The 24,460-nt window shown below is 47.3% G+C and overlaps 1 protein-coding gene and 1 long non-coding RNA gene across 6 annotated transcripts in view; one reads left to right on the forward strand and one right to left on the reverse strand.

Annotated features, from left to right (window-relative positions):
- Ptpn5 (protein tyrosine phosphatase non-receptor type 5) overlaps positions 1-24,460 on the forward strand; it is a 60,373-nt gene that overhangs the window by 13,946 nt on the left and 21,967 nt on the right. For 3 of the 4 annotated variants that reach the window (XM_058577031.1, XM_058577033.1, XM_058577034.1), the window contains exons 2-3: positions 2,035-2,124; positions 7,444-7,520. In XM_058577031.1, the coding sequence (XP_058433014.1) occupies positions 2,105-2,124; positions 7,444-7,520 (97 nt within the window). In that variant the 5' untranslated portion in view covers positions 2,035-2,104. The remainder of the gene's footprint in view (positions 1-2,034; positions 2,125-7,443; positions 7,521-24,460) is intronic. The other variant, XM_058577032.1, reaches the window with a different exon arrangement.
- The window catches only part of LOC124088435 (uncharacterized), a 44,496-nt gene continuing 28,387 nt past the window's right edge, over positions 8,352-24,460 (reverse strand). For both annotated transcript variants that reach the window (XR_009226156.1, XR_009226155.1), the window contains 5 exons: positions 23,673-23,747; positions 18,538-18,619; positions 15,981-16,127; positions 13,970-14,054; positions 8,352-9,116 (listed from right to left, as the gene is read on the reverse strand). This is a non-coding gene — a long non-coding RNA (uncharacterized LOC124088435). The remainder of the gene's footprint in view (positions 9,117-13,969; positions 14,055-15,980; positions 16,128-18,537; positions 18,620-23,672; positions 23,748-24,460) is intronic.

The following is a 24,460-nucleotide window of genomic DNA, read 5'->3' on the forward strand; positions in this document are numbered from 1 at the left end:
CATAGTGATAAAGACCCTTTCCAAAGCCACCCAGCTTGACTGGAACCAAGTAAAGATCTTCCCCAGTGAAGGCTTTCTGGGGGACTTGAAGATTCAGCTGGAGCTTAAAGCCTGAACTAGATTTTGAGGAGGGGTGCAAGAGGTGATGGCATCCAGGCAGGGGACTATGCTTCCTGGTCATGGAGGTGAGGGAGAGGCAGTTACAGTCTGAAAGCCCAAGCATCTGGGGGAGGTGGTCCAGCAAGCCCAAGCCAGGACACCCCCTTTCTCTTCCCTGGATTATCACACCTGACAGTCCCAGGTCAAGAGTCCACTCTTGGTGCCAGATCTCTGGTCAGGTATGGAAGAAATGCCTTATTGTGTTTCTTAAATGCAACAAGGCTGCACTCAGAGCTCCCCATCAGCCCTGGCTACTGGGAAAGTCAATCTGAGTCATTACCGGGAACCTGTCTCTACCTGCTGCTATGACCGCCATCCATCAAGGAAACCACACTGATTAATCTGAGATTCCTTCCCCTCCAGCCTAAAGGCCTCTCCAGGGTCCACTGACTCTGCCCTGGGTGGGGTTTGCCTATGTGGGGCACAGAAACCCTAGTCTAAGATCTGGCCCTCTCCATGCACCTCAAAGCCATTCCCAGGTGATCCTGCCATGGCCCTCACACACATCAGGCACTGATCTTGGAACCTGCTGGCTCTGTTGCTTCCTAAGCCTAGACATGGCCTCCACTCCCTCACCTTCACCATCCTGATCAAGAGACTCCCCTCAAGGGTTTCAGCACCCACAGGACACAGAAAATGAAGGACAACTCCTCGGGGAATATGCCCTTGGGCCTGCCACCAAACCTCCCCCAGGGCCACTAGACAACATCTCTTACCTCTCTGGAAACAAGGGAAGGGAAAAGGAAAACATCACCAAGGAGCGGCTCAGCAACTGCCCTGTCCTTTGCCACACTCCCTCTCCATGCTGGCCTTGTCAGACTGAAGTCTTTCCATTCCTCAAATGTGTCCTATTTTCTCTCAACTCCAGGCCCATTCACGTGCCCCCCTTCTGCCTGGACACCACCCGCAGTCAGTCACTCCTGCTCCTCATCCCCGTCACTCCTATGCATCATTAGGAACCTCAGCAGTGCTCCTAGGGTCAACTGCATGTGTCCCATCAGACATGCCCCCTGGCCCTGACCATTTTTTTAACCTACATCCCCCAGGAGATGCTTATAGCTCATTATGTTCCCAGGGGCCTCACATGTGGTCTGCACACAGTAGGTTTTTGTAAACACATGTTGAACAAATGAATCCCGAATCAGATTCAGCCAGTCCCTGAATCAGACTCACTTAAAAGATAGAAAACTGTTGCCTGAGCCTCTCAGCAAGCTGAGCAGGCCCAGTGACTTTCCGTTTTCCCTTTCATGGGACCCATGAGTTCCCTGCCATCCCTGTTCTGTGGAGGATTCAGTCATGCCCAGGCCCCAAATCCATCACCAGGGTAGGGATGAAAGGGAATTCATTCATCTGGGTCCATCCCACCCAGAGAACACTCAGACCCTGTGTTTGGGATCCAGAACACTCCAAGTTTGCAGTGTGCTCAGACCTGGGGACAGATGGCTGGACAGTGGACAGCTGGGCCAGGAGGGTAGGCAGCTTGGAAAGATGGAAATAGCAGTGAACTAAGCATTGGGAGTCCTGGGCTCAGAGCCTATCTGTTCCCCGAGTTTGCTGCACAGATCAGTCTGGGTTCTTTGGCTGCCAGCAACAGAAACTGATTGAGTAACCTAGGCAGCAGAGAGATTTATTAGAAGGCTTGAGGGGTGTGACACTGAAGTACCAGATAACAGAGCTTTGGTTTGAGGGTCCTCCCTATGGTGAGGGGAAGGCAGGGTACCAGATCAGGAGAGAGGTAAATCTCAGAATTTTGTGTACTACCTGAAAACATTTGTTAGCATGCTGTGTGTCCTGAGGTAAGTCATTTCTCTGGGCCTCCATTTTTCCATCTGGATGTTCTGAAGTTGGCCTCTCTTCCTCCATTCACATCTCCAGTTTGCTTTTTGCTGAGAAACTTCCCACCCTGGCCTCAGATGGCACCTTTCCCCATCCGGACACCTTGGGAATGAAGTTTGAGGGAGCTAGGTGAGTGTGTGTGGTGCCCCACAGCCCACCCATTGAGGAGGCCAAGCCTTCTCCACCTGCATGCTCTGTGATTTGTTACTCACTTGCATGTGGTGACCAGCCTGATCATTTCTTCTCCACCAAGCCAGCATGGCCTCTGCTCCTGCGTGCTGAATATTCTGGGTGGCATTATGGGCTCTTCCTGGCCTTGATCTGGCCATCTTCTCTAGCTTGAGAAGCTCTTAACTAGAGTCTGCCCTCCCAGAAAATCCAAAGCTACCAACCCTGAGACCCTGCCACTGGCCTGCATTTGACCTTTAACATGTCCATTAATAGGCTCAGGGCCTGTGCTGAATGCCTAGATACGCAGTGGTGGAGGGGATGAGGATGTTCCAGAGTCTCAGAAAGCCAGTGGGGGAGGCAGGTGCATAAACAGCTAATTATAGCAGCAGAACAAAGTAAGAGACAACAGAAGTGGGAGCCAGGTGTGTGGGGAACCCAGAGGCAGGACAGCTTGGTTCTTCTCGGAGATCAGAGAATGCTTCATGGAAGAGGATATGCCTAAGAACAAGTAGGAACGAATAGGATTTGGCAAGACAGAGGAACAGCATGAACAAAGGCCTCGAGAGGTTTGATTCAGTGAATAGAGATGTCTGGAGGACTTGGAGCCTTAGGAGATTGGTAAGCACTCCATGCAGCAGTGTTCAGAGGGGTCCAGGGGCATGAAGTCCAAGGCACAGACCTCATCTGCTTGGGGTTGGCTCAGTCTCACACCCAGGAATCCTGACTTCAGTATCCTAGCTCCTCCTCACTTGTCACCCATCCTGGAAGCAGACTCGGGCTCCTCTGCCCACTGGTAGAATAGCTATAAGGTAATATTCCCTCCATGACACAAAGGAACAGATGAAGGTGCTAGCATTTGAGTTGCAAGGGGTTTAGCGTCTGACCACCTTATTTTATAGGTGAGGACTCAGGCCCAGGGCAAGGAAAGGATCCAAAGGCATAAGGCTGTTGGGAACAAATGGGAAAGCGTAGTTTGGTTCATAACAATGCTGTTCATGATAGCCAAAAGCCTGAACAGCCTGAATGTCCATCAGCTGACAAATCTATCAGCTGATAAATGGAAATGGACAAATGGACAGTGGAAAATTATCCAGCCACAAAAAGGAATGAAGTACTGACACGTACTACCAACTTGTATGAACCTAGAAAACATTCTTTTAAGTGAAAGAAAACAAACAAAATGCTTCCAATTATATGAACGATCCAGGATAGGCAAGTCATAGGAAGCAAATTAATGGCTGCCAGGGGCTGGGGGAGGGGAGAATGGGAAGTGACTCCTTAATGAGTACATGGGGTTCCCTTTGGGGTTGATAAAAATTTTCTGGAAGTAGATAATGATGGTGGTTGCAACACCATTATAAATGTAGTAAATGCTTCCAAATTGTACATCTTTAAATGGTGAATTTTATGAATTTTATCACAATTAAAATGGGAGTAGTTTGGGATCAGAGAAGATGCCACCAGCTGAATCTAATGTCCATTCTACAAACATATGCCACCTTCCTGTTACAGATCTCCCCACCACAGTCCAGGCAAGGGGAGCATATGCCCCCTCTCAATGCAGGGAAGCCTCACGGTAGAGTGGAGGAGGGCTGCCCTCCTGGGGCAAGGTTCCTCATGTCTAGCCTGTTTCTTGATCATGTGCCTGTACTGAAGCCTGATTCCCCATCCCACTGGCCAGCTGACTTCTCATTAGTGCCAAAGTTTCCATGAATCTTGGGCCTTCAAGCCCTGCTTTTATTATTTGCACTGCTCCAAAAGTTCTTCCCCTTGCAACCCATCATCTACCTAAAAACATCCTTTAAGAATCAGCTCCTGGCCAGGCACGGTGGCGCACACCAGAGTCTCAAAAGGCTGAGGCAAGAGGATCATGAGTTCAAAGCCAGCCTCAGCAAAAGTGAGGCCCTAAGCAACTCAGCGAGACCCTGTCTCTAAATAAAATATAAAATAGGGATGGGGATGTGGCTCAGTGGTCCAGTGCTTCTGAGTTCAATCCCCAGTACCCCCATCCCCCCCAAAAAAGAATCAGGTCTTGTCTGCCCCTTGGAGAAGACTTCCTTTCTCCCTGCTCCCTCACCACAAACTGACCTGAGCCTCCCCCTTTAGTTTAGTGTATATATCAACTAAAGCAGGCATCCGGGTGCAGTCATGTTTACTTGTCTCTCTCCTTGAAAAGTCAGGAGAGGGTAAGCAGTGGCCTGGCTTGCTCACTATTGTTTTCCTGGGACAGCTCTGGGCCTTTCCTGCAGGAGGTGCTCAGCAGATGCTTGTCAAATGAGCACCTCCATCTCTGGGGTTCTCTGAAAAGATGTTCTAAAAGCATCAGTGGGGGGCCAGCCCAGCAAGTTGCAGTCTGTTGATACAGGACAGTTTTCTGCTCCTATCGCCCCGCTGATAGAAATGGAAGAAGAGAGAGAGAGAGAGAGCCTATAGCAATCCATTATAAGCAGCTATTTCTGTTCCTGGTGGGCAGGGAGGAGGGCAGTGCCCAGAGATGGGGTTTCTTCATCCGGTTTACATGGGCCATCTCTGTTTTGAAAATCTTGCTAAACCCTCCCCTGAATAGCCCAGATGCACAGCTTTGCCCTAGGGGGTTCCTGGAGTTCTCTACCACGGGGCAGAGCAGCAGGCCCTTGTTCCATTTTTCCCCTGCAGTTGGGAAGTGCTACTCTTTCTGCTTCTCTGATTATGAAATTAGTCATTTTCTAGGAAGCTTATTTATAGAGTCCGCTGCACACAGGCAGCACTGAGCTATTCTGAATGCGGCTGGGGGCCTGGTAGGCTTAAGGTGTGAAAGCAGGTGTGAGTCACACCTGGGTCCCTTCCAGAGGATACCCTGGTGACTTTCTACCCCACCCCCACCCCGTCATGGGTCAGCCCTCCTGGGCGAGCATGCTCCTTGGTATAAAGAAAGCTCATGATTGGCAGGTCGGAGATAGGAGTTCTTCAGCCTGAACCCTGAGGCCACAACCTCAGTCTATAGCTTGGTGCAAGTCAGACTCCTGTTCTCTGCCTCGGTTTCCTCCTCTGTAAAGGGAGAGCCCTTCCAGATTGTGTTTCTCTAACTGTGCTGGACAGCAGCTGTGGGGGAGGGTTCCAAATAGCTTAACAAGGACGTGCCACAGATTATCTCAGATGATGGCTATGTTTGAAGTCCTGAGGTTTTTTTAAGAATGTCAGGGAAACCTTGAACGTCCTACTGTGAGTCAGACACTGTGCTCAGCTTTGAAGACACAATGGTAAATAAAACAGCAATGGCGGTCCCTGGCTTCATGTGGCCCATAGTCTAATGTCTGAGACTAGTTAATCAAACAATGGCATAAATTAAAATGAATTCCCAAGTGTGTCAAGTGCTATGAGTAAAATAAAAATTAAAAAAAAAAAACTGGGAGAGCTGGAGGAGCTGTCCAGGCAAAGAAAACATGTTCAAAAAACTGTGAAGGGAAGGACCCTGTCCAGAGTGGCTGCAATGTAGATGTTGGGGGCAGAAGGATATGCAATAAAGCTGGAGGAATAAATGAGGCCACATCACACAAGAGCTAGTGAACTGTGCCAAAGGATGTTTATATTTGTTCTAAGTATAAAAGGATGCCATGAAAGTATTTTTTTTCAAGGAAGGTTATGTGACAAATTTCAGTTTTGATTCTAGCTCAAGCCTGCCTCATCCAGTTGTGCAGGGTATAAACTGGGCAACCTCTATAGGCCATGTGCATTGGGGCCATGTGGAGAAGGTCTTGGAGGCCAGCCTCAGTGGATGCCAGAGACCATCAAAGAAAGAGAGCCCTTACAGTTTGTCATTTGGCTGGAAGATAGTAGCCCTTTCTCTGCAGGAACACTGGGCCCTGAGACTCAGAGACTCTGCCAGTTGGAGTGAGGAAAAAATAAAACAACACAATGTCAGTTAAGAGAAGAAAATATCAAAATGTGAAGAGTTATCCTTGACCTGGCCTGCCTGCCCTTAATTGTTTAAAATCTGCAGTTGGACCTGAAACAGGCCTCAGGACCAGTGAGAGGCAAGATTCCCTGTCAGGTGGGTAGGGAGACAGCTGACCTCCTGGGCATCTTAGGAGCAATGAGCTAGTACATCTGTGTTAAAGATTGTTTTGATGTCAGTTTCAGGGGGGAAAAAATCCCCCTGGCTTAGCTAGAAGGTAATGACTTATTTGAGGGATCCTGGGGCATCTCATGGTCTTGATGAATATGTCGTCCAATCAAGACTCAGCACAGGAAGGAATGAGGCTGCTCTGGGGCCCTTGGAAGCAGGCGTTTGAGGCCCTTCTCTCCAGGGGATGACCACTACCATGATTCAGCACCAGCAGCTGTGGGCTCCAGGCCTCCAGAATACATTACAGTTGTGCAGGAGAGAGGTTCTGGTGGACTTGCCCTGGTTTGTGTGTTCAGCCTTGATCAACCCACATTTGCCACAGGCCAGAGACCGGAAGGGCAGATGGGGCCATTGGAGTTCTCCCCTGCATTTCATGCTGTTGCCAGAGTAGGGGACCCTGTGAGCAGTGCAGGTGCCCTTCAGGTCCGTCAGTTCTGAATCCCATGCATGGGTCTAACTGATCTCCACCGTCTTTTTCCAGCTTCTTGGGTAAAGAAGGAAAGTTAGACTAGGACAATCCTATAAGTTACCTTAATGAACTAGAAAGAGGATTTTCTAATTTCAGAAAGAGAACATTTAGAAGATGCAAAATACATACATCACTCCTGTTTCTAGCTCTTTCTGGAGAATTCTGCCTGCTGCTTTCCATTGCCTGAGGCCCACGGCTCTTGCACATCTTGGTGAGCTGGACACAGGACTGTGGTTACCAGACCCCTCTTCTTGCTCAGCCCTGGTTCAAAACCACAGGATTTAGGAAGCAGAACTACAGAGCAATAAGAACATGAGCTTGGAATCCATGATTTCAAACCCAGCTCCACTCTAATGAGCTCTGTGATCCCAGGCAAGTTACTTAATCTCTCTGAACTTGTTTAATGACCCCTGATTCATGGGGTCATGGTGAGAACTCAACATGGTAAAGTTTGTAAAGTGCTTTTGCACAAAGTAAGCCCCCCATATTAGGGAAGATGGTGATGTTGATGATTCTACATGGAAGACACCTGCAAAATTCTGCAGGTGTCTAACCTATTTGATAGACTGGTCTTTCCCTCAGGTCCCTCTGATAAGGTGAGGCTACTTAAGGGACAGAGTGCTGAAGTCTTTTTATCTTTGCTTGGGATTTTGTCCTGATCCAGGCTCAACAGCCTCATCTCATATCTTTCATCCTGCTGCAGGAGTGAGAGAGAGAGCCTCGCCGCTGATGACTCCGAGGGAGGGGCCCTGGACATGTGCTGCAGTGAGAGGCTGCCGGGTAAGTTTCCCCCAGCATCCAAGTGCCCCGGGGTCTCCCAGCAGAGAGAGGGCCCCTGCTGACATGGGGCTGGAATAAAGTCTGGTTAACTGTGATCTTGGTCCAGAGGTACAGTGCAGCTGCTCCAGGTTTAAATGGGGAGTTTCCTCATCTCTGATGTCTTCCTGACCTGCTAGCGTTTGGAGCTTCTCTAGGCAGCCAGGAAGAAAGGGCAGCTATGGCTGTGCTGAGAGGTGGAGGGCTCAGAGGGACATGTCTGCTGACCAGCAATGTGTTGGGCAGACTTTGACCACATTGTTGGGAGCCTGGCTGTCTGAACCCCAGCCATTGCAGTCACCACGGAGATGTTACCAAGGCACTCCTGCCCACAGGGTGGCAGCATGCCCTACCAGTTGGAGACCACATACCCAGGTCGTGATGAACAATCTTGGAAGGAATAAAGGGAAAGGGGCAAGGAGAGGATTTTTAAATGTATGTTTCCTCCTTTTTATAATTTTTTTTCTTATAACAAATGTCCATAGTAGCAATACTAGAAAATAAAGACAAGTGAAAAAGAAAGAAAAGAAAATCATCATAATCCCATAGCAAAGCACAGCTTTTCATATCCCTCTTACAAAGTTTTTGGTTAAAGAAAAAAATTCTTAAGAAATAGCCTTTTGAATTCTAACTGAAGTCCTAAACCAGCAGCTTGTCGGAAACCTCATGGTTGGTAAGAAACCTTAGAATGGAGTCTCCATGTGACACCCTCTAAGATTGATGTCGCAAACAACTAGATGTGACACTAAAGCAGTGACTCTCTAAAAAAAAAAGAGAGAGAGAGAGAGAGAGAGAGAGAGAGAAAAGGCAGTTATTTTATTCACACCAGTGTTGGTGCCCAGGCTCCCCAGGAAGCTCCTCAGCTATCCTGCCTAGTGAGCCCTTCGGTGCAGTTCACCCCTTGTCCAGTAGGGGAGCCATTGCTCCCTTTGGAGGGACCTTTGAGCTAGTCTGGGACGGAGCATCTCACAGAAGAGTTGTGGGGACCAGAACAGCAAGCTTGAAGAAAAGAGTTCTCTGAAGGGATGTCTCAATATCTGCAGCCATCACATGGAAGGTCAGCAGACCCATTCTGTGTGCCTTAGGAGGAGGATGTAAGCCCAGTATGTAAAAATGAAAGAGAGACCTGTTGGCCCAAGGGATACAGAACTTACTTTCTGTCTCTAAAAGTGATCCAGTCATAGAACTTAATGATTCCAGAGGAAGAGAATTAGTGTTTCATCACTGGAGTCATTCAAGTATTGAGAATACAGCATTGGAGAGGAAATTTCCACAGTGGGTGGGAGGTCTAGATGACATCAAAAGTCCCTTTCAACTATTAAACAGTTCTGTGATTCAGAGATGAGTCATAGAATTCAGAGATGATTCTACAATCAGGGATGGCCCCTCTGGATAGAAAAAAAATCCACAGAAAGTGGGACGTGATGTATAGGAGTCCAGAGAGTAGCCATGGTGTGGAGGAAAAGGCACGGGCTTTGGCATTTAAGTCTGGTTGATCTGTTTACAGGCTGTGTGTTCATGGACAAGTCATTTAACCTTGCCGGGCCTCCAGTCCTTCATCTGTAAATGGAAACAACAGCAACATGAATATTTATCCTCGCAGAGGTCTTGGGAGGTTAAATATATGTAATCAGTCATTCATTCAACAAATATTTATCTATATCTCAGGCATTATACTAGGTATTTCAGATATAATGGTAGATAAAACAGACATATTCCATGTCCTAACAAAGGTTCATGGGTAAATTTGGCTTTGAGCCATTACTGAAAAAATGGAATCAATCCATAGCAGAGAGGTTATAGTAATAAGCACAATATGTTTAATTCCAACTCTCTCCCTTTCCTCCCCCAAAGCCAGGAAACAATGTAGAATGGAAAAGGAATATTAGTCATCTCCACTGAAGCTGGCTCATTACCTGCATTATGCAGTGCCCAGGGAAGCTGGTATCATTTGCTACCCTGTTAAACAGATGAGGGGACCAAGGCCCAGGGAGTTGGGCTGCCTGTTCTAGGTCATTTAGCTGGTATTTGGTAGAGGGAGGATTCAGTCCAGGCAGTCTCTCTCCAGAGCCATTGTGCTGACTGCTGCTTCCCTGTTCTGCTCCAACATCCCCAAAGAACTACTGTTGTCTTCAGGCACCCTGTGGACTGTGAGGCAAAAAGGGTTTAGAGGGCTTCTCCCCAGGGAGGAGTTGGGAGTAGGTAGGCAATGTCATCATGCCTGTGTCCTTCCTCTGGAAAGCCCTCTCTGCCAGGGTCCAGCTGAGTTTTAAACCTCTCTAGAGTCCCATAATGCCATCCTGACATGGTATTTATTATTGCAATAATTATTTATCTGTCTCCTTCATGGGACTATGAGTTCTTTGAAGGCAAGCACCTCTCTTTCCACTCTGCGTCCTCCCTATTCAGCATTTATTCACTTATTTCTTCATTGACTATTAATTGAGCACCTACATGTGCCACGCACTATTACTAACCACTGAAGTTTCAACTGTGAACCAAAACGGAGAAAATTCCCCACCTTCACAGGACAATATTTTGTGCTGGGTAAGATTAGGAACTCCAGACCCAAACTTGGCTCTGTCACTTATGGGGAGAATGATCCTGGACAAGCTATTTTCCCTCTCAGGCCCTTCCATCTGCAAAATGGCAGGAATAATAATCACTGCTGTCTAGAATTGTTGGAGAATCAGTGAATCAATAGAGAGTTTAGAACAGGGCCTGGCACAGAGCAAGCACTGTATAGGCATTTGCTATTAAGGGAAAGATAGACAAAAAGTAAAATAGATAATATGATAAATAGGCATAAGTGCTGTAGAGAAAATTAAAGCCAGGAAGACAGGATGGGAAAGGACTGGGGGTGGCTTGGCATCATAAATTTGTGGACCCAAGCCTGGTATGGAGAAGACTGCCAAAAATGTTTGTGAGGCAGAGCCGCTGATCTAAACTGTAACTTGGACGCAAATGGATTGGAGGTACATAGGCTAAGAGAGTCGGGGTGCTGAGCCTTCAGAAAAATGCACGGACACAGCACGCAATTGCATAATGATGGTGTAAAATACAGCTCTTGAGTGCTCTCTCCCCCTCCCCACTGTCTTCCCTGCTGGGTAAGAAGAAGGCAGAACCAGGGCCAGCCATGCCTGGGTGACTCATTCATTCCCACACACACCTCTGGGCAGGGCAACATGGTCAGCACTCCCAACCATGGTCACCCAGACCTGAGCAAGCATCAGGCAGGTAGTATAAGTCTCTCTGATTGAGCTTCCTGAAATAGAAACCCCCTGGGGCATGGCCAGCAACCTAGACAGCCCGAGCTGCTGCAGAATGGCTTGTCCGGGGATCTCCACATGGGCCCCAAACTCACATTCGCTCTCACTGACACAGCTGCACGCTCACGTACACACGTGGCACATACCCACGCGTAGTCATCCAGGCACGTGGCCTGCCTCTGCCTCACAGAGTCCTGTGGGGGTGGACACGCACCTCCAAAGGACACACACCTGCATGTCTTCCTCTTACACCCTCAGCTCCCTCCGCCGCCACCACCCCATCCGCCTGCTTCCACCTTGCAGGCTTCCTGTGATGGACAGCTGTGCTAGCTCTCATTCCAATTTGAATCTCTCTCTCACCCCCCATGACTGACCCCGCACCCCGTCTCCCTCACATGCATGAAGATCCGAAGGCACCCTCCTCTGCTTTGCATTCTCTGTCTTTTCCCAGACCCTCAGTCATACACGTTTCCCAGGTACTGTTGCAGGCACTTGGTGTGAACTGGGTTGCCTTCCATGCCTCATACACCTGCACACACATACACTTCTCTTCTCCCTCACATACACACTCTTCACATGCTCACCTTCCTTTTCTTCTCTTTCACTCTCCCTCACTTGCTCACTTTCCTTGCTCACAGTCACCCAAACACTTGGGTACATTCACACTCACACTCCCCCTCTTCTGTGTGTAGGTGTTCACATTCACAAGAAAGCAAGCAACACCGCTGATGCAGGGGCCTCTGCTCCTCACCTAGCTTGGGACCCATCAGCTTCCTTGGGGATCCAAGGGAGGAGAAGGAGGTAGACAATAGTAGGTGCCAGCCATGGCCAGGACATGGAATGGAGAACCTTATCAAGTCTTGCTTTCAGTGCCTTCAGCGGGCAGACTCAGGACAGGCTGGCTCCTGCCATTTGCAGGGACTAGGGCCAGATAAATAACAAGGCTCCTAGTGGTGCTCAATCCTGCACGGCAAAGGCAAAGGCGTCCTTGCATGCATGTGGGTATATCCGTTTATGGGTTCAGGCATGGCCCACAACCCCCCCAATAGCCACCCATCAAATCTAAAAATACTGAAGCACAAGTCAATGTCTCCCCTCAGAAAGATGTTATGAGGGAAAGACCCCTGCAAGCAAAGGGTCATCTGATCAGGGAACTCTGGAATTCTAGTAGTACAGCCTAGAATGAGGGTATGAACACTAGGTGGTCATAGACTCCAGGTGAGCACATCTCCTGAGCCTGTGAACTTCTCACTGTAGGGAGTGGCATGGCCAGAGAAAAGGGAGTTCAGGGTTCAAGTCTAAAGACAACACTGCTCTTAAGAGCAAGGTACTCCCAGGGCCCTTTACAGCTAGAAGCTGGCTGGAGTTATGTCCTGAGATTTAAGTGAATCACAATCAGTTGGGTTTATGCCAGGTTTTGAGTATATGCTGAAGACCTGAGTAGGGCATTGCCCTTTTAGTAGGAACAGCTGATCTCTTGGGCTAATGACTCTAGGCTCCACTCTCCACCTTAAATCATGGTGTCTTGAAGGCTGACTACAGACCAGCCCAGCACAGTTCTCAGTCTGTATCATTATGAATATTTAGAGGACTCTCCTTGAGTGCAGGGATGAGGTCTTGATCTCAGTAAGAGGCCTCCACCCCATCCCGGATGCCACTTTATGAAGTAAATGGAGACCTGGAGGAGGACAGCTTTGCTCTTCTGATCCCACCGTGAGTCCCTTTGAACAGCAGAAAGGACAAGGTCATAGCTTTCTCAGCCATTCCGCCTTGCCACTGATGAGGTTTTGCACCAGAAACCAATAAGGGCAAATGAAAAGGCAGCCTGAGACCCTTTTATGAACTCAAATTTATTAGCCATCCACTCCAGGCCCAGTGCTTGCCAGGCACTGGTGATACAGGGAAGCAAGCAGGTATGTTCCCCACAAGCTCTCAAAGAATACAAGATGTCTTGGAAGGCTGCAGTAGTAATGCAGACCTAGCTTAGTGAGCCAAGGAAGGCTTTCTGAAAGAAGTGGCTGAGAGGATGGGTAGGTCCAGGATCATGTCTTTAGAAACTTGCTAAAAAACACTGGACTAGGTATAGGTACACACATATAATCCAGCGGCTCAGGAGGCTGAGGCAGGAGGATTGCAGGTTCAAGGCCAGCAACTTGGTAAGGTCCTAAGCCACTTAGACCTTGTCTCAAAATTAAATAAATAAATAGGACTGGGGATGTAGTTCAGTGGTAAAGTGACCCTGGGTTCAATCCAGGGTCCCCCCACCTCCTTCCCCCAAAAAGCTTAAGGGCTGGTTAATCACCTCATTTGCATTATGTGGTTAGGAACCCTGACTCGCACAACTGAGCTCCAAACACACCTCCTGCAAGCAGTCACCTTAGCAACCTGGGGATGCACACAGCAGCATGGAGGACCCTCACAAAGACATCGGAAAAAAAGGGGCCTCAGTCCCTGGAATCAGGTTTAGGAAGTGTGGGCAGGGAATTTGAGGGGAAATAAATAAAAGGGGAAACGTCCTCCTGGCTCCGTGGACTCCTCACCTGTGTGGAGGATGCCTGGTGGAGGATTGAAGCAGGGCCCTTCAAAGTGTGAGGCCAGGACAGGAGCCATCGTCCTGGTGGGCCTGCCCTGGTATTGGGCATCAGGCTCCAAGGGCCCAGGCCTAGGCATCATGTCTCATAGATGGGTTTGGGCAAGCCCTGTACTCTATACTTCTCCAGCCTTCCCAACAGACATCTTTGTGGAGAAATGGGAAAAGCCGTCTTTTCGTGGCCGTTTGAGAGTTCAATGAGATGATGCATGTGAATGGGGGTTTGTAAACCATGAAGTCTTTTCACATGTCATTTTTTATGGTTTCTAATTGTTGGATTTAGAAGGCCTGGCTGTGAATGAATTTAGGTTCTGTGCTTTTTGAGCTTGGAATCTTGCACAAACCACTATAGATCTCTAAACTTCTGTCAGCCCCACGTGGGCTGTGACTAACTGTGTTAGACCTTTAAAAAGATGATCTTTTTGCCCACATCCCTGTTGAACATCACCTAGCTTAAGATAGACCATTTCTCCACCACAGACAAGACCATTTAGAATTGTGCTTTTGTCCCCTACCCAGCCCAGTGCCACCCTCTGCCAATCCGAGGAGCCCACCCTGTTGATCCTGGCATCCAGCAGCAAGACCAACCATGGTCACACTCAGCCTCTTAGGCCTGCTTCTCTCCAATAGGAGTCCAGCCTGTAAGGAAAATTCACATTAGCCAAAGAAAGGCATAACGCTGTTTTTGCATTAGTTATATTTTGCCACAAGGCAAATTACCCCAAAACTTTGCAGCTTAAAATGATATTTACTATCTCACACAGTTCCTAAATCAGGAATCCAGGAAGGGCTTAGCCATGTGATTCTGGCTGAGTCTCTCCAAACATCTCAGGTAATGGACGATTGCTCTAGTAATCCCAAAACTTGTCTGGGAGTGAACATCCTCTTCCTACCTCATTCACGAGCTGTTAGGATGCTTCAGTTCCTTGTAGCCAATTGGCCAGAGGTCTTAAGTTCCTGTCCAGACAGTCCCCTCCATAAGCTACTTGAATGACCACCCAAGAAGGCAGCTGTTCTTGAATCTCAAGAGTGAGAGATTCAAGAGAGCATGGGAGACTCTAAGATAGAAGTCACTGTCTCTTCTACCCTAACATTAGAAGTGGTATTTCTTCATTTCTGTTGTGTGCTCTGGTACCATGTTGGAGAGGTTGCAGAAGGTTGTGAATACCAGAAGGTAGGGATCATTGGAGACTGTCTACATATTGCTTAAAAGTTGAACCCCTAAAGAGACATATTCTTAGGATATGCCTACATACATAATAGTCTATAGTTGGAAAGTCAACCACAAAGAGAAAAATACAAAAATAAAATACCATTTTCTAAAATCATTTAAAATTAAAAAAAAAAAATTGGTCACTCCAGAATACTAATTAAAATTACTAAAGCTAAGCCAAAGTGGTAGTTTGTAGGGAAGGTTCCCTCTGGGGTAAGTCATCTCCCTTTGGGTTGGGTTGCTCTGTTGGCAGCCCCAAAACCTGGAACTAACCCAACCCAGGGATCTTAATAGGTGCTGGGAATCCTATGGGGGCATCTGTGGGGTCAGCCATCAAGGCAGGGAATTCCCTCTCCCTTTAGAGATCCACAAAATGACTCAGATGGTATGTAGGTGAACCAGCTCAGGGAAGAGGAGATTCAGGGGCTTCTTGACAGTCAGCTGTGCTGCAGCTAAATCCATGAAGGTTTCCCCTTCTGGGAGTGTTGATTCCCAAGCAGCCCGGGCCTCTCTCCAGCTCTCCCAGTTCCTGGTTCAGACAGGATGAAAGGCCTTCAGCTTCTGTTCTTTCTTTCCCTTTGGACATTGGCCCAACTTCCAACTCACTGGCTTTGTTTCGGGTTTCCTTGGGGAGGGGGAGGGGTTTATTGAGAGCTTTCTGAGCATTGTTGGCCCAAGTCTTGTGTGTGGTACTCTGTGCATCTTCAGTGGTTCACCGCTTGGGTTTCCCTCCCTTATTTATCCTGTTTATCTGCCACTGCTATGCCCTTCTCTGCATACTTCACGTGTTGAATGTGCATTTTTGTTTCTCTGTGCTCTTACAGGATGGGTGGCAATGGTTTTTGTCTTATATTTTTAAGTGTGTGTATTGAATACAGGGTCCCTGACTTACAGTCATGGAACTTACAGTTTTTTTGACCTGAGATGATGCAGAAGAAATATGCACTCAGTAGAAACCAAACTTCACATTTTGAATTTTGATCTTGACCTGTGCTAGCAATACACAGTGTGATATTCATTATAATGCAATGCTGGGTGGCAGCAACAAGCCACAGCTCCCAGTCAGCCTCAAGATCACAAGAGTAAACAACTGAGAGTCTGCAGTGTTGCCAGGCTTGATGTTTAGTAGAATAGATTCATTAAATCCATTTCTACTTTCCATGTTTTCAACTTACAGTGGATTTTGTGGGCCCATCATAACTCCATTGCAAATTGAAAATCATGTGCATGGTATGAAATCTCATTGCTGTCACTCAGTACTGAGTGCTCCTAAGCTCCTTCCATAGAACTTTGATCCTTTGCTCCTAAGGGCTGCAAGTGCTCCACAGTATGTCCCTGAACACCTCGCTTACCAGAGCAATGGGCTTGCAGATGCCTCCACTGCAGGAAACGTTGATTTGCATACTCATTTAGGCACCATATGAAAATTTCTTCGATGTTTATACTCTGGGGTAGAACTACTAGTTTCAAACTAGTTCCAGCAGAGGATCTGGAAGAAGCTAGAGCAGAGACAACCAGGAGGAAGGTGTCATGGAGGAGTCTGGGGAGACAAATGGGACTAGCATGCCAGAGGATGCTAGTCCCTTCTTTTTGGCTATGACAAGATTTTGGTCTTTATCCTAAGATCAAAGGGAAGCCATTAAATTAAACTAAATCAAGGGAGGCAGATTTTTTTAAAACAGCAGTTGTTTTTTATTTTTTTTTAAACATTTATTCTTTAATTGTAGGTGGACATAATACCTTTATTTAATTTTTATGTGGTACTGAAGATCGAACTCAGTGCCTTGCGCATGCTAGGCAAGCACTTTTCCTTTGAGCCACAACCCCAGCCCCCAGAAGTTGGTTTTTAGAGCTGGAAAGTCTCCTAAAGACCAACTCTTTGACTTTAAAGAAGGCCTGGAAGGCCTACAGGCAGTAAGATGCCGGGGAACATGCAGCTTGATCAAAGAGCCCTCAGGCCTCTTGCTACCTTGCAAGTGCATTGTGAGTCTTTGGGTTACCAAGAGCCATATATGATGACTCCAGGTGACATGGAATTTGTTGGTACTACTGTCAGGGGGACATCTTGGGCTGCTTTTGTTCTACTGCTATCACCTGTACTTTCCTATAATTCTGACAGCATTTAATAGGACCCACCAAAGAACCCCAAGGTAGGAGCCAGCTCCCACTGCCACAGGGCCTCAGGCCTCAGATCTTCTAGACACCCACAGACAGCCCCTGTTAAAACACCCTATGCTAGCTTCATATTGAAAAGGTTGAACAAGATGGTTAAAGACTTACCAATCCTGATTCTGCCTCTTACTCTCTAGACCTAAGTTTCCTCATCTGTGAAATGGGAGGGTAAAACAAGATGCTGTCTAAAGTCTTCCTGTCCTTTCCATACAATTGTGCTTAAGTCTCAGGCACTGGGGGCCTCTGGTACTCGATTGCCCCAGGACCTGTGGGTTCTTTCAGTTCTTTGCGTGGGCAGCTGTGGCAGGGGTGCACCCTCCGAGTTTCATTGACCCTTTTCACCCTTGTACTTTTTGGGCCTCCACGCCAGAAAGGTACAAAGAACTGGGCCTTTGTTTGCAGCAACAAAGCTGTTTGCAATTTCATAGAACCGTTTTTTTGTTTTGTTTTGTTTTGTTTTGTTTTTTATATCCCATGCAAAGAGTACTTGAGTCGCATTTTGTTTTGAAAGCTTGTTAGCATTCCGGATTTAATTAACTGACAGAGACAAAGCTGCCCTGCCTCCCCCACCCCTAGTTCATGCCCACTTCCTCCTCAGACCCCAGTCCCAGCCAGCAGCCTCAAAGCCTCTGCCCACATCCAGGTGCGGCACCCGTTGTCTTCCTGGGAGCTCACCTGGCATATGAAAGGGAAATCCTCACTATGGCCTCTCCCTCTCTCCCCTTCCCCTCTCATCTCTGGCTGCCATTTATTGAACATTCACCATATGCCAGGCACCAGGCTAATAAGCATTCTGTATAGTTCACCTCATGGTATCTTGAAATTCCTATGAGAGAAGTTTTAGCACATCTCTTTCTCCAGAGGCAAGACTGAGGTTCGGAGAGGTTGCCACTTACCCAAGGTCATATATGTAGTAAGAGAGCAAAGTTGGGACTCAGACAGAATGTAGGACTTGACTGCAAGCCACTACAGGAAGCTACCTGCCTGGAAAAAAGGCCACTGGGGGTGGGGGCAGGAAGAGCTGCAGTGGAACTTGTAGGGTCAATAGGTACTCTTGGCCAGAGCTAGTTCAAGTTGCCAGAAATCTGCCTGCCTTGAGCTTCCAGGCACAGGTGCCATTCTTGCCCACAATGTGCCGCCTTCCCTCACATAGCTTCTCTGATGTCTGCAAATGGTGGTCTGTCCCTGCTCCCAATCAGACCAAGCAGTGGGTGCATGCCCTTTGTTCCCAGACCTCTCCTCCCATGGTCTTGATCCCAGTCCTACCTTTCTATGCTTCTCTCTCCAAAAAAGCCCCCCATCCAGGTTGTGATGGACTATGCCAAGGGAAAAGGCCTGTCCCTGTGCCCCCCAACACACATTCTGGGATGGCTCCTGCCCTCTCTGTCCTGGAAAGGGTTGAAGCTCCTTCTCAGGCAGACTTCCCCCAGCAGGGAGGAGGAAGCAGTAGTGGAGGCCCAGTGCAGGGCAGGCAGCCCAGAGTCTAGTAAGAGGAAAGGTGCTGGAGCCAGATGGCCTCGCTCCAAGTCTTGGATCTTCCATAAGTTGTGATGGCCTTGGGAAAGTCACGTACTCTCACACTTCTCTTTTCCTATCTTTAAAAGACAGTTCTGTTTTTTATATCAAACCATTGTTGTAAGGGTTAAATGAGTCAATACTTACATCAGTCTATGAAAAACCCCCTCTCCACCAGGCAGCCCCAGGGTACCCAGAAAAGGCCACATGGGCTTTTCTAACCTGTCCTCACAGTCCTGTGATACCACATCTTCCACATTCCCTTCTTCAGAGAGATCAGCCAGGGTGGAGAACACGACTGTACCTATTGATGGAAGTAATATTGAAGATTTGACACATTGGGAGACCATCACAGGAATTAAAAAACCTCCCAAGTCAGGTAGCTGATAAATGGTGAGCACCCACATAATAGTTCAGAATCCTCTAAATGCCTCTGTTTCCCACCCCACCCCAGCCAGCTTTCCAGCCAAGACAGTCTCACTGCCAGCCCAGACCCTTGTCATCTTTCTACCCCTTCTGTGGATCTCTTGGTCTTACTACTCACTGGTTAGCAGGACTGATGGGTGGAGGAGTTGTGGGGAGCCCATATGAACTCCCAGAACCCCAAATCCATCATTTGTTTACCTTTGCTGGGAGCAGCTAGAAATTTTCTTTGCCAGGGCTGTTGTGCCTTCTAGGAGTCATGCCAGTTAGACACCAGACATGTCTACGAATAATAAAGGCATGCTTGGGCAACTCTACCCTCTCACTTCCACCTAACCTCTGCCCCCTAGTATGCCTGCTATACACCTCAAAAGCCAGCAGAAAATGGGGCATCTCCACTCCAGACTCCCAGTGAGGACAGAGACCACAGCCATGCCCAACAAGGCCAGGCTCTCCCTCTCAGAGCTCAAGGCACTGCTGACAGTGTGATATTATGATGGCAGAAATAGCTGATTGGACCTATTCCTTCTAGACCCTTCTACCCAGTGGCCTTTCTCAGCACCTCCCAAAGCACCTGGCTTGATTCTGCATTCAGGGCAAAACTCAAAACAAGGTAGGCATACCTGTCCCAACTCATCCCTTGTATGAGTTTCCAGACCTTTCTTGGAATAAGAGAAAAATCATTAAATATGAAGGCCCAATGACCTGAATTTAAATCCCAATTCTGTCACTTCCTGGCTCTCTGGCCCTGGAAATCACTTAAGCTCTCTATGCCTCTGTGACTCCACATGTAAGCTGTGGACAATAATGTCAACCCATATCCTCGCTGTGAATAGCATTGAATGGCACAAGACTCACAGGGCACCTGGCTCAGAGTAGGCAGAGTGAGAACCTAACAGAGCCACCCCTCCAGTTAATCCTCCACAGGTGGAAGCTGTTAGAAATTGGCCAAGGTTACCTCACCTCTTCCCCACTCCCCTTTATCCCCACAAGAAGTAGGAGCAGTCATCTTGTAATCAAGAGGAGACAATGTCTAATGAAGGTATTTTGAACACCATGACATCTGAAATAAATCCATGCCGGATGTTGAAGAGTTCTTGAAGATGGTATGGAAAGCAGAGGGCCTGTTCCTAGCCTCAAAGAGGAGTCACATCTAGTGTGTTGGCTGAAAGGGTGGGCTCTGGAGGCAGACTGCCTGGGTTCTAGTCTCCGTTTATACCCATTGATTAGCAGACCTTGGCCAGGGGACTTAACTCCCCTAGGCCTCAGTTTCTTCATCTCTAAAACTAAGAATAAGTACATCAGTGTTTCTTGGGTTATTTTGAGGATTGGAAGTGTTAATACGTGTAAAACGCTGGGAGCTGCACCAGCAGGTGGCAAGTATTCGAAACTGTTAGCCGTGGTGGTTGTGGTAGCAGCCAATGTCCAGGCTCTTACATTCTCCAGCCATTGACCTTGGGCAAGCCACTTCCCCTCTCTGGGCCTCAATTTCGCCACTTGAGAAATTGGCAGACTGGACAAGAAAACCCTCAGGGCGAGTCAAGCTCTGACAGCAATTCTGAGAGCTCTGGCAGGACTGAGTGAGATGTTCTTTCGGGCAGGGTCCCCTGTGACTGTGTGGGCTTAGCTGGTAGGTCACTCTCGGCCACACTGGGAAGGAAGAAAAGCTGAATGGGACAGAAACTCCCTTCTCATGTAAACAGGAACAGGCTGAGCCAGCCTTCCACTCTAGTTCCGGTAGGCTGGCTGCCCAGAGCTTGAAGAATGAGTCATGACAGAACAGCCACAGTACAGTTCTCCAGCTCAAGTGGCAACAGCCCTGTGGCAGAGTAGCTGCAGAGTAGCAGGTGGATTTGGGAGCTGGGTGACAAGAGAGGGATCATAGTGTTCCTCTGTGCCTCAGGTGACATCTGAAGGCCATTTGCCTGAATGCCCTACCCAGGATCCCTGGAGCTTTGAGCTGGGGTGCTGAGCTTCTTTCCAGTACTCCATACCATTTGGCCTCAGAGGACCTGTTAGCCAGATATCAAACACAAAAACTGCACAGCAGCCCCAGGCAGCTGGTTAGGGTTCAAGGTTTCCACAGAAATGGCCTCCTTCCCTCCCTCTCAGACTCTCCCCATCCTCCCTGCCATTGTTGCAGTGACCCCTTCCTGAGAAGGGGTATGGCAAAATGGAACCATCACTTGGTCTGGAATCTCAGGGTCTGCACTCACTTGGACCAAGGCATTTGACTTCTCTAAGCCTCGATTTCCTTGCCTGGAAAATCCCCTTCACCCTGTGCAAGAGGCAAGCCTGATATTAAATCGCTTGTCAGCAAGCTGCCTCTGAGTCAGAGTTTCATGCGTGGCAAAGCAGCTACCTCGCTGTGAACTATTGAAAAGCCAGCCCTTGACACAAGCAGCCGCCTCTCACTGACAAAACGGGCTGATGATGATAATGTCTACCTCATAGGGCTGCTGAGGAAAGCAAATGCAACTGTGTGCACGGAAGTGCTTTGGGAACAGCACAGTGAGATGAGATGGCGTTATCATCCCCCCGAATAAGATAGTGAGTGGAAGGGAGGGCAGGGCAAGGAGAAGAGCTGACATCATCGCTAGGAGCAGGACAGTGGTCCATGCAGTCAGGACCACTTTGTTCACTGCTGAACTCCCAGAACCTAGACCAGGGCTTGGCAAAGTAGGTATACAGCAAATACTTCCTAAATAGAGTAAAAGTGAATCTTTGTTTTCCCGGTGCTTGGCATATAGTTGATGTTCAATAAATGTGTGTTGGACTCCTGCACAAAGAAGCAGAGACTAAAATCAAAGAGACATGTTCCTCGTTCAGTTCTCTACCCCTAAATCTGCCATCACTTTCCATAACAGACCCCCCACTGCCTATTCCTGAGATCAGTGAATCTTAACCTGAGGTCTGTGGATCCCCCAGATTACATGCAGAATATAGTATGGGTTTGAAAATGTATCTTCCTGTATACTTTTAAATAAACTGCTCTGAAAAATGTGCCTCTATCAGGTACCCAGTCAATACTCATCACTTAGATTTATCAGGCCCTCAGGACTGCCTGGTACCCAGTGATTTAAAAACAAGAATTAAAAAGCCTCCCCTTATCTCAGATCTGCATACAGGGCCCCATCAGCCTACATTTTCTCTCACACCCCCATATGTGCAAGGCAGTTAACCTGCCATCTTTTATATGCAAAAGTGACAATCACATTCTCAGAGGGGCTTGCTTTCTGAGTGACTGCTCTGCTGGGTGGGTCACACAGCTGTGCACACTCTATCGATCTCTAATGTCCCATTGCATGCATTTAGATATGACATATGGGAGTCAGGACCTGAAACCTGGGAAATTCTAACTAGATGTCGTGATACCTAAACTAGGAACTTTCATCTCTTTTTAAAAAATATTTTCTCTCACTACAAGTATGTGTGTGTTTATATATATTTATTGGAGGAAATTAGAATATACAAATTAAATCACCTCTAATCTCATCTCCCCCACAAAAATACTGTTAACACCTGCCTTATATTCTTCCAGTTTACCTTGAGCAACATTTATTAAGCACTTACTATGTGCATGCATTCACTGTTCACTGTTCTCCATGCTCTACAGACTTGAGCTCCCTTTTTTTCCCCCTTTTCCCCAGTCCTGGGAATTGAACCTAGGACTTTGAGAATGCTAGGCAAACACTCCATCATTGAGCCACATCCCTAGCCCCAGATCTCTCATCTTACATCAGGTATCCTCCATTTTTGAATAGACACATTTATACTTTCTTAATTTTCAAATCCAGTGAGGTCATACGGTTTTATAACCTTGCCTTTCTAACTTCATACTTTCAAAATTTCTGTGTTATTAAATATTCATCAACACAGTCATTTATAATGGCTGCATGATATTTTATTTCAGGCAAGTTCCATGCTTCTCAGACTGGGGTGCATGTACCCCTGAGGGCAAAGCCACAAGGTAAATGTCACTCATCTTCCTGAAGCATAAATTTGATCTGAAGATTTGGGTAAGGGGAAAAAATTTTAATATCAAAATGAGTGCAGATACACCATAGAATAGGATATAAAGCACCCGTGGATTTTAAAACAAAGCAGCAAAGTCAAAAATTCTGTGTGCTTGTTGTTATTCCTCAAAGGCCCACATTTCCTCTCCTCTGAGATGGTAGAAACATATAAGAAGAACCACATTGTACTTCACACCCCTCTCTTTACAGATAAGGAAACTGAGACCCAGGGAAAAGAAGGGATTGCCCAGGGTCCACAGCATGTGCATTGCAGAGCTGCAGCATAGAAGCCAGGTGACCTGGGGCCAAGACCCTGACAAATGTGTGGGTGAGGACCTTGCCCTTGAGAAATCCACCCCCTGATCATCAGTGGTGGAAACTTTTGGCTTCCCACATGATCTGTCTTCTAGCAGCAGCTTTTCCCCCTCTCATCTTGCTGTGAGCTGACTGCACAGGTTGTCAGTAACCGTATAGCCTCCATGGGTAGATGCCCGCCCCATCTCTTAGACTCCAGCCCTTAAGATGTATCACTTAATGCATTGTATGGTAAACATGTATTTACTGGTTTGTTTAACCCAGTAGACTAGGAGTCTTTTGAAGGCAAACATTCTGTGTTATTTTTAATCATCTGCCATTGATTGGGTACCTGCAAACCATAAATGTCAGGAACCATGGTGGGTGTTTTATCTGTGTCTCTAAACTCTTCGTAACAGCTTTTCAAAATATGTATTATTATCCCCCTTTATAGGGTAAGAAAACTGAGTAAAAGAATATCACTCTGTGGCTAGGATCATGGCTCAGAAGTAGAGAGCTTGCCTAGTATGTATGGGACCCTGGGTTCGATCCTCAGCACCATATAGAAATAAATAAAATAAAGGTATTGGGCTGGGGATGTGGCTCAAGCGGTAACGCGCTCACCTGGCATGTGCGGGGCGCTGGGTTTGATCCTCGGCATCACATAAAATAAAATAAAGATGTGGTGACCACCAAAAACTGAAAAATAAATATTAAAAAATTTTTTAAAAAAGGTATTCTATTCCCCTACAACTAAAAACATACTTTTTTTTTTTAAGGATCTCACTTGTCCATCACCATACCCTTGTTTAATAAATATTTACTGGAGACTTTCATGCCAAGATTTGTGCTAGATGCCGTAGATAATCATGATGAGCAAAACCAATACCACCCCCGCCCTCACAGGACTTCCAGGAAAGTAGAGGATATGATATTCCACAAATCATTTTACAAACCATGGCAAGTATAATGTACCCCAGAGCCCATCTGACTGCCTCAAACTGAATCCACCTCTGCTACTTACCACCTAGGTGACCTTGGGTATTCTATATCCTATACTATGGTGTATCTGCACTTGTTTTGATATTAAAATGTATTTTCCCCTCACCCAAAGCTTCAAATCAAATTTATGCTTCAGGAAGATGAGTGACATTTATCCTGTGGCTTTGCCCTCAGGGGTACATGCATCCCAATCTAAGAAGCATGGAACTTCTTAGCTGCTGTTTCCCCCTCCTCTTCCTGTCCAGTAGAATGGGGGTGATGGCACTGCCTGCCTCATAGAGTAAATACCTCAATGCATGTAAAGCACTCAGAACAGAGCTCCACACCTTCAGGGCTATTGTGCTTCTGAAGGAGTGGCATGGGGTGCTAGTACATGATAGGGCAGGACCTACTCCAGGTGGCATTTGATT

Source organism: Marmota monax, unplaced genomic scaffold (assembly GCF_021218885.2).
Source record: "Marmota monax isolate L192 unplaced genomic scaffold, Marmota_monax_Labrador192_F-V1.1 WCK01_AAM20220418_F8-fsc00061, whole genome shotgun sequence".
Lineage (NCBI taxonomy): Eukaryota > Metazoa > Chordata > Mammalia > Rodentia > Sciuridae > Marmota > Marmota monax.